This window comes from Ovis aries, chromosome 8 (genome assembly GCF_016772045.2).
Source record: "Ovis aries strain OAR_USU_Benz2616 breed Rambouillet chromosome 8, ARS-UI_Ramb_v3.0, whole genome shotgun sequence".
In the NCBI taxonomy this organism is placed as follows: Eukaryota; Metazoa; Chordata; class Mammalia; order Artiodactyla; family Bovidae; genus Ovis; species Ovis aries.
Window position 1 is genome coordinate 31,065,731 of NC_056061.1, and position 17,730 is coordinate 31,083,460.

Consider the following 17,730-nt stretch of genomic DNA (forward strand, 5'->3'; position numbering starts at 1 on the left):
CCATGCCAGTCTTGTGTATAGCCCTGCTTCTTCTGTGTGTTGGCGTCATCCTTAGGCTGGCCCTCCTCTTGGTGACACGAATGGCCGAGGGAGTTCTGAACTTTGTATTTGCTAACATACTGTCCAGGAGAAGGGGGATTGCCCCCTCTGGTAAACCCACAGAGGGCTGAGGAAGCTTGTTCCCAGAAGCCCTAGGAAACATTTCCTCAGGTTCCACTGGCCTGAATCAGGCTGTATGCCCACCTCTGAGCCAGTCACCATGGCCAGGTGATGGGTACTCTGGCTTCCCCTGGGAGCTGGATCAATCCAGCTGTTACAGATGGAGAGACAGAGAGGAGAGTGGTTCCCTCGAGGCACAATGTGGGTACTGTGGCAGGAAAAGTGGGGAAAGGACACTAGAGAGGCAACCTACATATGGTTACTACATCAGCATCATTATTGTGATAAAGGCCCAATTGGAGGTGATACAGATATAGACAAGAAAACTTTAGTTCAGAACCCCAGTCCTGCCTGCTTCTTGGTGAGTGACTTGACTTCTTCAAGTCTCAGTTTTTTATCTGAGAAGATGTGGATGATATATATATATATATATATATATATATATATATATATATATATTTAGATATCTGAGGTATTGTCATCCAATATATATATACACACACACACACATATATATATCAAAATATATAAGGTCACATATTTGAAAAAATAAACTATGAGGTACTTTTTGTATTTTCCCGCAGTGCCAAATACAGTCCTTCCTGGAGAAGCCAAGATCGAGCCCACGTTTGAGCCTAGCAGAATAGCAGGTGGAAGGAAGGCTTCCCTGGCCGTCAAGTGTTGGGCAAGTCAGGGCCCATCTCGTGTCTTCATCGCAAGAAAGAAGTTTCACTGGTTCAGAACCAAACTTAAGCAGCAGGTGTTCAGAGCTGGGGTGCAGAAGTTTCAGCTTTGATTTTTCTATGAAATCGTTCAGGTTATTAAAATGTCGGCCCTGTTCTCTTGTTTAAGAACTGGTTTCATTTCTAATGACACAGCACCATCGTGCCATTCCTTGATTTAGTCACGAGAACCAAAACTAATATGTGGCTAGTTTCAAGTCGTTTTTATAGCAGTTAGTACAGAGAACAACAGGCTCTTGTAAAAACAGATGTATTTGCTATCTGCTTCTCTATCTGCTGCCTCTCAGACTCAACCCCTGGTTTCTAAGATGGCGTGGTCCTCTGGTTGGGCCTCATGGGAGAGGCTCTTGCCCAGGACAAAAGCCTGGCTGTTCTTCTCAGTGTGAAATTTTTCATAAGAAACAGGAGTCCCATCCCCTATTGATCCTGTGTATAAAATAGATAACTAATGAGACCTAACTCAGGAAACCCTACTCAGTGCTCTGTGGTGACCTAAATGGTAAGGAAATCCAAAAAAGAGGGGGTATACATATTGCTGATTCACTTTTGCTGTACAATAAAAACTAACATAACATTGTAAAGCAACTATACTCCAATAAAAATTAATTTAAAAAAAAAAGTCACAGCCCCCAAGCATTGTAAGAAGGGTAAAGGGGTATCAGAAAGAGACCCTTCACCTCTTTAGATAGGATTCACTTGGCATTATTATCCATTGTGAACACAGAGGAGGTTTTTTTATTTGATGAGTCTCTATAAACTTCTTCAAGGCCCTGTGGTATTAACGTGAGAAAGTTTGCATACATTTAGCATTCTTGGAAAAAGCATGGCCTTCCTAATAATGCTGATACTCTCAGAGTGACCCCACAGCCAGTGTCCTGATAGAGGCTTCATCATCTACTGTGTCTCTACAAGCAGCTTAGATAACAAATGCTTACAGATGAGGAAACAGAGACGCTGAATTTTCCAAGGCTTCAGAGAAAGAAGGTTGTGGAGTTCAGAGTCCTGGGCTAACCTCTGTAGTGTAACTGCTTGATCTGTCTGTGGATGAGTTTCCTCACACATAAAATGTAAATGATAATAATAGTTAAAAACCCCTCATTGGTGGCAGTGAGGATCGTGTAAACTCATGCACGTACAGTGTATAGACCAGCACCTGGCACGTAGTTTGTACTCAGTAAATATTCGTTGTAATTATCACTACCTTCACTATCTTTTTTTCTCAGTCACAAATTAAATGCCCTTGTGTCTTTAACTCACACATGTACAACCCACCTACTGGGTCTCCCCCCAGTCTCAATTATACACTTGATCTCAAGTTGTCTTCCAACAGCTATTTCAGACTAGGGCAAGTCATGCTTCCATGCTAGAAAGTTGGCTTCCTCTGGGGTCATCTCAACAATCTTTTCTTAATGTCTTTTAATGCTAAATATGACTCCTAGGATGGGCTTCCCTGGCAGCTCAATGGTAAAGAATCTGCCTGCCAACGCAGGAGACACGGGAGACACGGGTTTGGTCCCTGATCCAGGAAGATCCCCTGGAGAAGGAAGTGGCCACCCACTCCAGTATTCTTGCCAGAAGAACCCCATGGACAGAGGAGCTGGGCGGGCTCCAGTCCATGGGGTCGCAAAGAATCTGACATGACTTAGTGACTGAACAACAGCGTGACTCCTAGGGCACCAGTGTTTTGCAATGTTGACTGTTGAATTGACTATCAGGTCAGGTAGATCCAACTCACCTGGAAGACTGGATTGGGCAGTTATGCCTCCTGCTCTTTGCTTTGACTCGGAGCCTGTGCTATGCTATAGTCAAACCCAGGTCCACCTTCTTGGCCCAGTTTAAAATGTTCCATCCAGTTCAGCCAACATCATTTCACTTAATTCCTGCATTTAAAAAAATTTCCACATTGGGAACATTGTCAAGAAAGCCTTTCTGTAGTTCATTTCTTTGATTATCTTATTCTTTGTTCCTTTCAACCAGTATTCTTTACTGTGTTCATCTGAGCAGTCCCAATAATGACGGTGCTGTTCATTGCTTTGCATATGTACATCTTGTCCCTTCTCTCAGACGGTGAATTTCTTGAAGCTGAAAGCCATTGCCTCTCTTTCTGCATCGCCCGCAAGCCTGGGGGCAGGTCTGCCTGGAGATGAACTCACGGAAGGGCTCTAACTAATCTCTGTGGATCTCCCACAGATGGATCTCCCCCATCCTTTCCCTCAGCTTACATCCTCTTTCCTTTCTCCTGAGTGTCTCACAGGCCCTTTCTGCCTGGCAGGAGGTAGGCCTTGAGCAAGCAGAGACGTAGACTGCATTGCCAGGGCTGCTCTGTCCTGTATTTGGGGCTTTGAAGGTGATACACCCAGGGGCATCCTTGGACCAGGCCTCCAACCCCCTCTGTTGGAATACGTGTTAGCAGATCACCTGCCATTTCCTCAAACAAATGACCACATCTTCCCTTCAAGTCTCCTTGTGTTTCCTTTGGTCCAGTCTCTCTCCTCCCACCTGTACTCTCACCCTGCCTCTCCCGGATTCTCTTCCAGGCCTGTCTCGTCTCCCGGCCTCCGTTTGTGCCCTGGCCTCTGCTCTTGCTCGACCCTTCTGTGTGCCTCACTTTGGTTTCTGTTCCCCCTCTTCTTTTTCTTTCACTTTCCCCCGCCCACCAGACTGTTTTACCAGTGTCATCATGACTTACAGTGTGGGAACATGGCCCTCGCTGGCTCCCACATTACACAGCCTCGCTGGCTTTTTGGATGCCTTCTGCTGAGCCAAACCAGCAGGACAAACCCTCCACAATAGCCGGACACTGGGCAGCTCCCACCGGGAGGCCTCCTTCCTGCCCACCTCCGGAAGCAGGGCAGGGCTAAAGATGGAGGCCACAGAGAAGGACCCCAGACCTTTCCTCAGCTTCTGTTGGGGCATGTGAGCTGGGTGTGACCCCAAGACTTAGAACAGCCTCGCTCTGTGAAAGCGCGAAACAGGGAGGGTTCTCTGAAAGGAATGGTCTGGGCTGCGGGGAAGAGGTGGGGTAGCACATATGACTGAGACCCGGGAGGTTTCTAGTGCTGACATGACTCGGCTCCTAATCCACAGAACTCAGCTGAAACACCCAGGCCAATGAATAACAGGGTCCCAGTCATAAGCAGAAAATGCTCTTCCCTTTTTCTTCCTTCCACCTCACCCATGCAGCTTTGTGCAATCAGTCCTCATACAAAGTTTTGCAGAATTATCCAAGTTGGAGGCCAGGTCTGCTGTTTCTTGGCCACATCTACCTTCCCAGAGGGTCGACCAGCATAGCTGAAGCACGCTGGACCGCGGAGCAGAGCTGGGAGAGGGGCGCCACAGCTGCTGGGAGCCAGGCCTTCTCGAACTCAGTTTCAGAGACCAAGAAACGGTCTTCTTACTTCAAACATGCAAACACTCTCCCTGTGAGGCAGCTGCCCTTTGAAGCTGTGGACCAGGGTGGAAATAAAAGCTCCTGTCTGAGAAAGGATAGGTTTCTTTCTTACACTCGCTGCTGACCGTTCTATTTCCTGCTGGTTTTCTGCATGGACCCTCTGCCGGCAGCATAGGGGGAGCCTGCAGCAGCCGGCGCAGCAGGGCCCTAGTGAAAGTGACTAACACCCCAGCCTCCACAGCTACCTCGGCCTCTGCAGCACCTTTCTCCAGCCTGACCTCCCCATGCTGCCTTTCTGCTGCTGCTGTGGGAGCCAAGCACGAAAGCCGGGCTGAACAGGCTGGTTGAAGAAAGGAGTGAGTCAGGTCTCAAGTCTCGGAAAGGCGATGTGGGCTGAATCCTGGTGCCAGGGGTTAAAGCCCACCCATGCATCTCACCCATAGCACAGGCAGGAAAGCGATACAGCTAAACTCAAGTGGGACATTTGTATTCAGAGATCGTTTACGTTCACCCACATTGCCTGGTATGGTGCTGAGAATGCATTTAATATTTATGGACCCTTTAACATTTAAATAAGGCCTGGCCAAAGGAAAATGAAAAGATAATAGGAGTTTTGCCAAATAGAACCAAGGAATGCAATTTTTTGAACTCTTACATTTTTTTCTCTTCCATTATGGTTTATTATAGGATACTGAATATAGTTCCCTGTGCTGTACAGTAGGTCCTTGTGGTTTATCTATTTTATATATAGTCATTTGTATCTGTTAATCCCAAACTCCTAATTTATCCCTCCTCCTCCTTTCCCCTTTGGTAACCGTGAGTTTGTTGTCTTATGTCTGTGAGTCTGTTTCTGCACATAAGTTCATTTGTGCCATATTTTAGAATCCACATATAAGTGACATCATATGGTATTTGTCTTTCTTTTTCTGACTTACTTCACTTAGTGTGATAAACTCTAGGTCCATCCATGTTGCTGCAAGTGGCAAAATTCCATTTGTTCTTATGGCTGAGTAGTATTCCATCATATGTATATACACACACGCTGCATCTTGTTAAACCCATCATCTATTAATAGACAGTAGGGTTGTTTCCATATCTTGGCTATTGTGAATAGTACTGCTATGAATATCGGGGTGCATATATCTTTTTAAATTATAGTTTTCTCAGGATATATGTACAGGAGTGGCTTTGCTGGATAATATAACTCTATTTTTAAATAACTATTTTTATAGAACCTTAGTCAATGTCAGCCATAGATTGTCAATCTCCTATTTCTGACTCTTATTTTAGAGGTAAATGTATAATGTTATCCATACCAAGTATCTTGGCTATCTGTTTCAATCAGTCTTGAAAGTCTACAGAGCTGGACTTCTGAGACCTTCTACCCTGGACCTATAGAGTACACAGATAATGCACTGACTGGCAAGAAGGAAATATTTTAACTTCTGTTTAATCTATGTTTTAATGCAGAACTGAGGAAAGGAATTAACCTTTGTTCTTACTACTAGTAATACTATGACTAATATTTGCTATACATATTCCCAAGTACATGTGTGTAACATTTACAAATATAAATCTGATGGGGATGCAGGTTCTACTTTTGGCTAGGGAGATTGGATTATATGATTATAAAATGTGTGCTGGGGGACTTCCTTGGCGGTCCAGCAGTTAAGAGTCTGTGCTTCCACTGTAGGGAGGCAAGGGTTTGATCCCTGGTTAAGGAACTAGGATCCATCATGCTGAATGGTGTAGCCAAAAAAAAACCCAAAAACATTTTCTGCGACTTCTGCTTCTGACCAATATGGAATGATAGAGACCGAATTTACCCTTCAATCTGAAACAGCTCCCACAAAGAAACAGGTCTAGCAGAGAAGTTGTCACATGATATTCATGAATGAAAATGAGTTGAATGAATAACTGAAGCTCCCTAGGGAAGCCCAGGATGGTTAGATCACAGATGATGAGGTGTTAGGGCCCCAGTGCACCTTAGATCTGATATAGTTCACTTTCCTCACTATCTAGATGAGGAAAGTGAGGTCCAAAACCACACAGTGACTTCTCCAAAGTCCCTCAGCCCCTACTGGTGGAGTTACTTGGAATATTCTTTCCTATAAACCAGTCCTTGAGTCAAGCAAGACAATAAACCAGAGCCCCAAGCTGTAGAAGGACCTTTCTTAAAGGGCTAATTCCTGATATTCACAGAGCAGGGACAGGATGGAGTTCAGTGTGTTAAACATAATGTGTTCAGAAACTAAATTAGGCACCAAGAATTATTGCAGACAAAGCCACTTGAAATTGAAGATATGGCTGGACATTGTGCAATTTTAGAAAAATGCCAAAACTTCCAGGTTGGACACAGAGACTAGAGGAAGATCGCTGCTAAGCTATGGTTGTCACCAAAGATTCCTCAAGACTCTACAGGAGACTGGATCAAAACATCTATCTACCTGAAAACTCCAGATAATTCTGGACCTGATCCAGACCAACCCCTATTTCTGAGGATAACCCACAGGCCTGGGTCTGTCCTAAGAGTCGGGGTTGGGGGTGCGACACAGCGAGCAGTCTCATGTTGGGACCCAACTGCCCAACTGCCTGGCTTGACTGGGACTCCACATGAAGAAGACCCAGTCCTGAGGGGACACTTCAGGGGTCAGCACTGGAGACCTTCAGACCGCATGACATGTGTATCACAGGAGGATCTCCCTGCCCTGGACTGAAGGAGCCCCTGATGTACCCAGCAGGCAGGAGCGCCCCCGCCCCCACACCACCCCGTGGGTTTGCCTGCTCTCAGCGATGGGTGCGTAGTCAGGCAGCCTCAGTGGCCTCGCTCCTCTGCTGAGGTTTGTCCTGGTTTCTCGTGGGAAGTGGCAGCTGTGGACAAACCCTCTCACTTTGGGTTTCTCCTCAGTTCAAACCCCTGCCTGCTTTTCAAAGTCCTTGAAAAGGCAGCCTAGCTCTTTCAAAGCACTTTTTCGGGGGCCAGAAAATTCTAGAACATGTCAATGACTGCCTGCTGTTGTCCTGAGTGCTTAAGACTTGATCTGCACCCACTGTAGGAGTGGACTTTGCCCATGGATGCCCCCTGCCATCTCTCCTGCCACCCGGAGTACGCCTATGAGCATACAGAGTGCTTGACTCTTGTTTCAAAGACTTCTTAGGAGCCTCACAGTTGGACAGAATTTTCAACAGTGACATTTGGGCTTCACCTGACAAAGAGAATGACAAAGTTTGAAAGTGAGTGGTGAGGAAACCAGAATTGAAAGAGACACGTGCACCCCAGTGTTCATCGCAGCACTGTTTATAACAGCCAGGACATGGAAGCAACCTAGATGTCAATCAGCAGGCGAATGGGTAAGAAAGCTGTGGTACATATACACAATGGAGTATTACTCAGCCATTAAAAAGAATACATTTGAATGAGTTCTAATGAGGTGGATGAAACTGGAGCCTATTATACAGAGTGAAGTAAGCCAGAAAGAAAAACACCAATACAGTATACTAACACATATATATGGAATTTAGAAAGATGGTAACGATAACTCTGCATGTGAGACAGCTAAAGAGACACAGATGTATAGAACAGTCTTTGGACTCTGTGGGAGAGGGTAAGGGTGGGATGATTTGGGAGAATGGCATTGAAACATGTATAATATCATATGTGAAATGAATCACCAGTCCAGGTTCCATGCATGATACAGGATGCTCGGGGCTGGTGCACTGGGATGACCTCTCAGAGGGATGGTATGGGGAGGGAGGAGGGAGGGGGATTCAGGATGGGGAACACGTGTACACCCATGGTGGATTCATGTTGCTGTATGGCAAAACCAATACACTATTGTCAAGTAATTAGCCCCCAATTAAAATAAATAAATTAAAAAATAAAAATAAATAACTTACCTAGAATATGAAAAGCTCAGGAAGACTAACCCATTGTCCAGAAAAAATAAATAATCAATTGAAAATGAAAAAAAAAAAAAGAACTGCAAAAAAAGAAGAAAAAGTGAGTGGTGATTTAAATGAGACTTATACAGACTTCTCTGCCCCGGAATCTCTAGAAGGGGAGAATTCCTCTAAAAAGGAATCTAACAAGAGATGATTACACAGCTTAAAGCAAGTCTCCTAAGCAAGACTGGCCATCTGATTTAAACCGGATTTGGAAGTAAATCTTCTCTGCCTTCCCTGATGGCTCTGTGGCAAAGAATCCACCTGCCAGTGCAGGTGATGCGGCTTCAATCCCCAGGTCAGGAAGATCCCCCTGAGAAAGAAATGGCACCCCACTCCAGTATTCTTGCCTGTGAAATCCCATGGACAGAGGAGCCTAGGGGGATACAGTCCATGGGGTCACAAAAGAGTCAGACACCATCTAGAGACTACGCAGCAATAACTCCTTGGGCTCAGGACCCAGTCTGGAGGTGGCCTGAACCAGCCTGACCCAGGTGTGGATGTACCCAGCCAAGCTACACCTGTGCTGTGCTCTCCCAGCACAGAATCGTCCCCTCAATTCATGAGCAGAGGCTGAATGCAGAGCCCTGTAGTGGGAAAGGCACATTCCTGGTGGCCAGTGCCAGGAAAGTGATCCCTATGCACTAATGAGAGTGAACAGCACAGGGCTATTGTTAGTCTCCACATTATAGATCAGGAAACAAAGGTATTGAAAGAGCAAGTAAGACACCCACTGGCACGGGCTGAGTCAGCAGAAGACTGGGCCCAGGACACAGACTCTTGGCCTCCTGGGCCAGCATTTGGCTCTGCTTCTGTGCTCTCAAGACGTTTCCTGCTTCATCCATAGCAAGAGTTCTTTGAGACCCTCATTCTGTGATTCCTGCCCTAACACCGTCAGTTCTCCTGAGGTTTGCTCAACAGCCGGAGGTCCTGCCTTCCCTAGCCTCCCTTCCCGCCTCCCCTTGGCCGTCTTGTGGGGTGTCTAGCTCCAGCTGGCATCTTACACACTCGTCCCAGTTGGCCTCCTCACTCACTCCAGCACATCCACCAGGTGGTCCCTGTGCCCTTGGCCTTGGCTGTGCCAGCAACTTATCCACACAGAGTGGCTCAGAAATGCAGCCCTGACCAGGGATTCCCAGCCTCGTTTCCTTCCCTGACGGCTTTGGCCGCCCGCACTGGTCTCTCTGGTTTCTTGGGGCACTCCCTGTGCCCTCTTCCTTGTCTCCTTCTCTGCCTGGAGAGCCCTCCTCTTCCTGCATCTTCAGGGCTCTTTCAGGAGTTCAAGGCCCCTCCCAGCTCTTGGAGAGCTCCTGTGTTCCCTTCTCTACGATGTCCTCTTGTACCCCCAGAAGATACACTGTGGTCTCTCCAGCTGCCATTTGCCTCCAAACTTTGTTTGGCCCCAGCTCTCACTAATTGCTCAAAATGTGATAGGCCAGATTCTAAAATTACCCAAGGATTTCCTGTCTCCCCTCTTGTGTGTGCACCATTTGAATACATTGGATTTTACTCTCGTGATTAGGTTATGTTTTATAGCACAGTTGACCTTAAGGGCAGCTTCCCTTGTGGCTTAGCTGGTAAAGAATCTGCCTGCAATGCAGGAGACCTGGGTTCAATCCCTGGGTTGGGAAGATTCCCTGGAGAAGGGAAAGCCTACCCACTCCAGTATTCTGGCCTGCAGAATTCCATGGACTGTATAGTCTATGGGGTCGCAAAGAGTTGGATATGACTGAGCAACTTTCACTGACCTTAAGGGAGATTATTATCCCAGTGGCCCTGACTTAATCATAACAGGGACCTCAGTCCTGTGACCAAATTCTAGCACCAACAAGAAAGCGCTAAAAGTGCCCCGTTTCCCCAGAACCTCCAGGCAAGAGCTCAGCAGGGTCAACACCTTGATTTCAACATGGTGTCACCCTATGCCTAGAGCCCAGGCATGCTGTACCAGCCTTCTGATTTATAGAACTTAACTGTGGACTCATAAATGGGTATTGTTCCAAGCAGGTAAACTGGTAGTTATTTTTGTGATGCTGTAGAAAACCAATATAAGTGAATACTGAATTGTGTTGGAGCTGTGGATTCTCCACTTTTATCCTGGCACCTGCATCTCAGGTCAGCAGCTGCAGCCACACTTTGTTGACCGTCAGTCTTAGATTGCAGACTCCCAGCACAAGAGCCTGGCCGCCTGGTTCTCCCTGAATATAATTCAGCAACAAGAGGGATTCTTGGTTTCCAGCACTCTGCTGCCAGCTGCAAGACAACGATGAACTTGGCCTTTCTGCCCTCGGGGGCTTCTAATCTAGTAACAAACAGATAAAGAGTATAATACAAAGTAGATCAAGACAAGGGAAGTTATATCCAGTATTTGAAATCAAAAACTTCTTAGAGGAAGTGACATTGGAGCTGAACCCTGAAAGCTGAGTGGGGTTTTTACTTTACGGATGAAAGTAGGAAATTGAGTGGATTTTTAAAGAAATAGTATGTCCGACATTTGACACATCAGGTGATTTAGAAATGAAACAGTATTCTGGGTCCATGGTGTGTGAAGGCTCTTGAATCATTGGGAGTAGTGTGTTTGGGCAACTTGGTGAGAAATTGGGGGCCATAGAAAGTTTAGAGGCTGGGGCAGGTAGAATCAAGGCTAACTGAGTATGTAGGATGGATTAAAGTAGAGGCGGGTAGGAAATGAGGATTGTTCGCAGACTGTGGGAGAAGAAGAGGTAAAAGTTAATCAGAGCCTGCATCGTGACTCTGGCAGTTGGGACAGAGGAAGGAGAGAATGTCCTAGTCATGCGAGAAGATAGAAATTCCACCAATGGAGCCACAAAATAAACATAGCATCCCCGTGGGTCCATCCATCAGTCCCACCTTCCTCCACTCATTCCCATATTTAAGATGTGTTGTATGTCTCCTGTAGCCAATAATCTGTCCCAGGTGCTGCCCCAAAGGCAAACATCACGACATTTGAGGAAATATGACTGTGTTACCAAGAGGAAAATGTTAAGTCCTGTAAGAGAAGCGTGGCTGAAGAACTACAGGCTCAGGAGGGAGGAAGATGGCACCCAGCTGCAGCCACAGAGCCTTGGAGAAGAAATGACGTGGGGTCACTGTTTAACTTGTAGGTGACAGATTTAAAAGGAGAGGGTCTTTGCGTCTCTCCTCTAACTACCAATGAAACTTCATCTCATCCCAGTACATACACACCCCCACCCTCACCCACACATCCACCCACCCACACACACAGGCACACACATACACACAGTCAGCTGGAGCCAGCTGACTTGAACCCCACAATGACAAACATGGAGAAATAGTTATTCCTGCAAATGCTCGGTTGGGTTTTTCTAGACGACAACTGGGGAGCCCTTAGACACTGGCTTCCTTCACTCACCTCCCTGACTGACCACCCGAGCTGTGATTGTTTTCATGAGCACACCGGCTAAGAGACACACAGCATCGCTTTTGTTCAGCCACCACCAGACCAGCCAAGGGACGACTAGGCCAACAGGGCTCTTCCTCCTTCCCCCTCGGTTCTGGGTAAGCACACATCTTCCACCCTTACTTTAAAGGCAGACAATTTGTTTTTATCATTTGCCAACACAGCTGAGGATGATTATTAATTAATCAAAAACACTGACTTTTAACTTCCCACGCTCTCTCCAGAGATGCTCCAGTGACAGCATGCATCTGCACTTCAGAGCTGTTTAGATAGAAGTGGGCACCATGCAGCAAAGACTTGGGTTTTTTTTTTCTGGTTTATTCTTTTTTAAAACATAACTCTAGTTTAATCCCATTTAGCCAGTAAACTTGATTTTAAGGTGGTCCCATTTTGTGGGGTTTTCTATTGGTCTTTTTAATACAGCTTCCTTTGAAACCAGAAGTGCTGTGTCAGGATTTCACAAAAAGGAAAATAAGTTCAGAGCATTTTCTGTTCATCAAAAGCTCAGACCGAAGCACACGAGCAGCATGTTTCCATGAATAATGAAACACCATTGTCCTCCTCTGCTGGTGAGCTTCTGTGCTGGTAGTGCCCTCCAAATTCAAGGTCTCAGCAAGGAGTACCTAACAGCTGCCGAGAGCAAGTTTGAAATGTTACAGTTGAAACATCACAGCAAAGGCTGATCTGATTCAATGGGCTGAGGTTTAAGCGACAGTCTCTTCCCCTCGGTTCTAAGATGGCGCTGCTGAGGAGTCATCCTCCCCCCTCTGAATTTGAGCTTTGTGGCCGTACAGTGGTTTTCAGTGCAAAAAGAAAGGGGCGGCAGAAGATCGCTTGCCTCAAATTACACATCAAAGCCTAATGGCTACCTCTAGAGTGAGACGTGGGGTGCGCGCCCTTGGCTTCACCGCGTGGCAGAGGCTAGAGTGAAAACTACCGCGCCTTTTTAGGGGCTGTACCTAAAAGAAGATCTACAGAAGAAGATAGAAGATTTTAAGCAAAACCAAGCTTGGGAGGCAAGTGAGCTTCCCTTCCATTCAGCGAGGCCCACACCTTCGAAATCTCACTGAAGGCTCTGCTGGGAGCGCGTTGTCTTGTAAGTGCAGCTGTACCAACTTGGGATAGGTGTTTTGTGAAACACGGAGTGGAGCCCCCTCCCCTCCGCATGAGCCTGCTCCCCTTCCCGCCGCTTCTCTTCCTCCTCCTCACTGATCTGTGTCCCGCCCCCCCCCCCCCCCAGCCCATTTAAGACAACTCCTGGGCTTGCCAGTGCGCAAACCATCCAGGCTTTGTTTCTTCTCCTTGACCACCTGCCATCGGTCTCTTTGTCCTTGTCATTGTTCTTCAACAGCTCCACTGGAGGCATTGGAGGGAAATAAAAAGATAAAAACTCCAGCTTGTCACAGTCCATTTGCTTCTTGTCAACAGCTCTGCTAAAAGGAAGAAGAGGGAGCTATTGGCCAAGATAAGAGTTTAGATAAGGTTTGGGGATTATCTGTAGAATTTCATTTATTCGAGGTTACCCTTCTAAGCACCTGAGGATAATGGGAGAAGGGTGGGGTATGTTTATCAAGCACCTGTTTTTAGGAAGTTAAGAGGAAGATTCTTCAGTTATTTCTAAGAACTGGTCAAAATAACTCGAGATAAAACTATCATAGCTACTTTATACCTTGTTGACATAAAACTAGCATGCAGCTAACCATCCACTCCATTGTTTAGCTCCCTGAAGCTGGCTGACTCTGAAAGTGGAGAATTTCCTATCTCTTGTTAGGCGAGGAAAGAATTTAACTCACTCGGGTTAATAGGGGTCCGTGACAGCCCTGCCGTTCCTTTGAATGGCTAGGAAGAAGCAAATTGAATAGAAAAGTAGAGGTCTTTGATTACAAGTAATAGAAAACAACTGAGACTAAGTCAAAAAGATCAATTTATTGTAAAGACACAGCAGAGGACCTCAAGGGACCCAAGAGCCAAGTCTCTGCAAAGTGCTGAGGCTGAGGCCACCAGGCTTTAGGCCTCTCAGCCCACCTCACAGTCTCTCCTTAAAACCACTGTCCATCCTCTTCAGTCCTCTCGTTTATACCTTAACCCTTCCCCTTGTCCTACCCCTTTCCCTCCATGAGCAGGGGAAAGCAGAACTGATCCAAGCTCCCAGATTTCCACTTTCACAGGGCTAACCAGCAAAGAAACAAAGACCACTCTCTTCTGGTAACAGAAGAAAGAGCATCTGATTGGCCCAGCCTGAGAGAAGTATCTACCTTTGGCCCAGTCAGCTCTGATGGGGTCGGGGTTATAAATATGGTCGCTGGTTCAGAGAGAGCCAGTGCTCAGAAAAAGTGTGGGGTGATGGGGTAGGACCACTCAACATTTATTAATCCAGCAACAACAAAAAAGGGCCATTGTACCTGTTTCCCTCATACTTAAACAATCTAGAGGAAAACCTACACATGTAGGAAGACACCTAAAATCTTTTATTGCTAATTACTGTGAGCATAAAAACCCTGATTAGAGTGAGCTCTCATGAAATAACCAAAACAGCCCATCTCCAGTTGAATAGATAAATACATTAAGGATGGGCATAAAATGGAGCCCACAGCACAGCGGTGAAAATTAATGAGCTACAGCTACACATTGCAGTATGGAAGAGTCTTGAAAGTATAATGATGCATGAAAAAAGCAAGTCACAGAAAAATAAATCCAGATGTTTTTACTTATGTGAGGTTCAGAAACATGCAGAATTGGACAATGTATTATAATGCAGCCTTCTATGTGTTTATGGTAAACTATAAAGAAAGAAAGAAAGAAAAGAAAGTTGTAGACTAAATTCAGGTCACCTGTGAGGTGGAGAATGAAAATGTGCTTGGGAACAGATAAACACAGAACTTCAAACGTGTCAGTAATGTTATTTGTTAAGCTGATTGGTAGATGTGATGGAATAATTTTGTTATGATTTAATATGTGCATATCTACTCTTTGTATGTTCATATAGCTTATAATTATATATATATATATATATATATATATATATATATATATATAAATGAATGCCCTTATGCAAAGTTCTAAGGAGGCCATTTCTCTGTCCTGGGTAATGGCCAGTGGTATTGTGCTTGCCTGATCATGGGACAATGGTGAGTAATTCCATTTGTAAAATGGTTTTCTAGTTTCTATCCATGTGACAACCACCCTCACAAGGAAAGTATCTGGGGTGGCCTGTCAGCACTGTGGCCCAGAGAGTGCCTAAGGTATAGCCAGGCTTTTCTTGGGTCCTTTGTCCTGGATGTCAAAGCAATTATTCACCTCTATTCCCAGGTCAAATGTCCCAACCATCTTTACTCAAGAAAGTGACCTACCTGTGAGCATTCCCATCAAAACATGATTACAGGGCCTAAGTTCCCACTTGAGTTGTACTTCCACCCTTTTGGCTCTCTTAGGGACACGACTGAGCGACTTCACTTTCACTTTTCACTTTCATGCATTGGAGAGGGAAATGGCAACCCACTGGAGTGTTCTTGCCTGGAGAATCCCAGGGATGGGGGAGCCTGGTGGGCTGCCGTCTGTGGGGTCACACAGAGTTGGACACGACTGAAGTGACTTAGCAGCAGCAGCAGCAGGGGCACCATGGCAGTTGTCAAGAACAAGCACCATACGAAAGGAGGCAAAAAGGGGGCCAAGAAGAAAATGGTTGACCCATTTTCTAAGAAAGATTAGTATGATGTGAAAGCACCAGCTATGTTCAATATAAGAAATACTGGTAAAACACTGGCCACTGGAATTCAAGGAATTAAAATCCCATCTGATGGCCTCAAGGGTTATATTTTTGAAGTGAGTCTTGCTGATCTGCAGAATGATGAAGTTGCATTTAGGAAATTCAAGCCAATTACTAAGGATGTTCAGGGGAAAAAAACTGCCTGATTAATTTCCATGACATGGATCTTACCCATGACAAAATGTGCTCCATGGTCAAAAAAAATGTCAGACCATGATTGAAGCTCACGTTGATGTCAAGACTACCTACCAGTGGTTACTTGCTTCATCTATTCTGTGTAGGTTTTACTAAAACATGCAGCAGTCAGATTGGGAAGACCACTTATGCCCAGCACCAGTCGGTGCATCAGATGTGCACAAAGGTGATGGAAATCACGACCTGAGAGATGCAAATGACTTCAAAGAGGTGGTCAGTAAATTGATTCCAAACAGCATTGGAAAAGACCTAGAAAAGACTTGCCAGACTATTTATCTACTCCATGATGTCTTCTTTAGAAAAGTAAAAATGCTGAAGAATGCCAGGTTTGAATTGGGGAAAACTCATGGAGTTACATGGTGAAGGTAGTAGTTCTGAAAAAGTGACTGGGCATGAGACAGGTGCCAAAGTTGAACAAGTCCAAGAAGGTTTAAAATGCAGTCCTTTAATGATGACAGATAAAAGATCTTACTTTTGAAAAAATAAAACCACTATGACAAACTGACAGTTTCTTGCAAGGTTAGACATAGAACTACCGTATGGCCCAGCAATTCTATTCCTGGCATATATCCCACAGAATTGAGAGCAGGGACTTGAACAGATACTTGCACACCCGTACACACAGCATCATTACCCACAATAGCCAAAAAGTGGAAACAACCCCAGTGTCCATGAACAGATGAATGGATAAAGAGATATGGTACATCCAGAGAATGGAATATTATTCAGCCATGAAAAGGAATGAAATTCTGACACATGCTACATGTTGATGAACCCTGAAAACGTTATGCTTAGTAAAGTGAGTTAGACACAGAAGGATAAATATTGTATGATGCCAATTTATGCAAGATACCTGGCATGGGCAAATTCATAGACAGAAAATAGAATGGTGGTTACCAAGGGCTGGGAGAATGGGGAAGAGGAAGTTATTATTCGATGGATACAGAATAATATCCAGAATGTTTGTTAGGGATGATGAAAAGGTTTGGGTGTAAATAGCATGGTGGTTACACCACATCATAAATACTTTTAGTACCACTGAATTGTACACTTAACAAACGTTAAGATGATAAATTGTTGTTCAGTGGCTCAGTCATGTCCAACTCTTCGAGACCCCGTGGGCTGCAGCATGCCAGGCTTCCCTGTCCTTCACCATCTGCCGGAGTTTGCTCAAACTCATGTCCATTGAGTCGATGATGCCATCCAACCATCTCCTCCTGCCCTCCATCTTTCCCAGCATCAGGTTATTTTCCAGTGAGTCAGCTCTTCACAGCAGGTGGCCAAAGTATTGGAGCTTCAGCTTCGGCATCAGTCCTTCCAATGAATATTCAGAGTTGATTTCCTTTAGGATTGACTAGTTTGATCGCCTTGCTGTCCACGGGACTCTCAAGAGTCTTCTCCAACACCGCAGTTCCAAAGCATCCATTCTTTGGCACTCAGCCTTCTTTATGGTCCAACTCTCACATCTATACATGACTACTGGAAAAACCCTAGCTTTGACCATATGGACTTTTGTTGTTAAATATTATGTGTATTTTACCACAGTTTAAAAACACCACAGTTACAGAGCACTGGGAAAGACATACATTTGGATAGGGGAAAATGCTACAGGGCAGGGGAAGGTAGATAAGTGCACGGCATTTTTTTTTCTGTGCTAGTTCCACACAGAGTATTGAGACATCACTTTGCCTCCAGCCCAGTCCTGCAGCCTGGGACCATCATTTCCAATATTCTCAGTGTGGCAAAATGAGAACATATGTGTGCCTCAGGGCATGTGATATCATGGAGTCCCCTCTGCGGGGGCAGCAAGTCCATAGGGCCAGTGCTAAGCCCCCAACTTCCTCCTGCCTGGACAGTAGAGGTGGGCCAGGGAGAGGACTGAACACAGCTCTGTGTTCCCGATTCGTCAACACGACATTTGGCAGCTGGTGGTTGTTCAGTGTTTTGGAGGAAGAGAAGGAAAGATGTGTGTGGTTAAGACCCATCTTCTGTTTGCTTTTAGTTTTCTGGGACCAAGTGGTTGCCTCTGACACACAGAATGTCCTTCTTTGTTTAAACAGCAGAGATCATCCCCAGATCCACAGAATGGTGGGTA

At 45.5% G+C, this 17,730-nt stretch overlaps 1 protein-coding gene and 1 pseudogene across 6 annotated transcripts in view; both read left to right on the plus strand.

The window, feature by feature from the left end:
• The window catches only part of ATG5 (autophagy related 5), a 179,489-nt gene extending 166,420 nt beyond the window's left edge, over positions 1–13,069 (plus strand). For all 6 annotated transcript variants that reach the window (XM_042253358.2, XM_042253357.2, XM_012182698.5 and 3 more), the window contains one exon: positions 744–13,069. In XM_042253358.2, the coding sequence (XP_042109292.1) occupies positions 744–955 (212 nt within the window). In that variant the 3' untranslated portion in view covers positions 956–13,069. The remainder of the gene's footprint in view (positions 1–743) is intronic.
• Positions 13,070–14,697: 1,628 nt separating this feature from the next.
• On the plus strand, positions 14,698–16,668 carry LOC114116069 (small ribosomal subunit protein eS1-like; annotated as a pseudogene).
• The last annotated feature ends 1,062 nt before the right edge of the window (positions 16,669–17,730 follow it).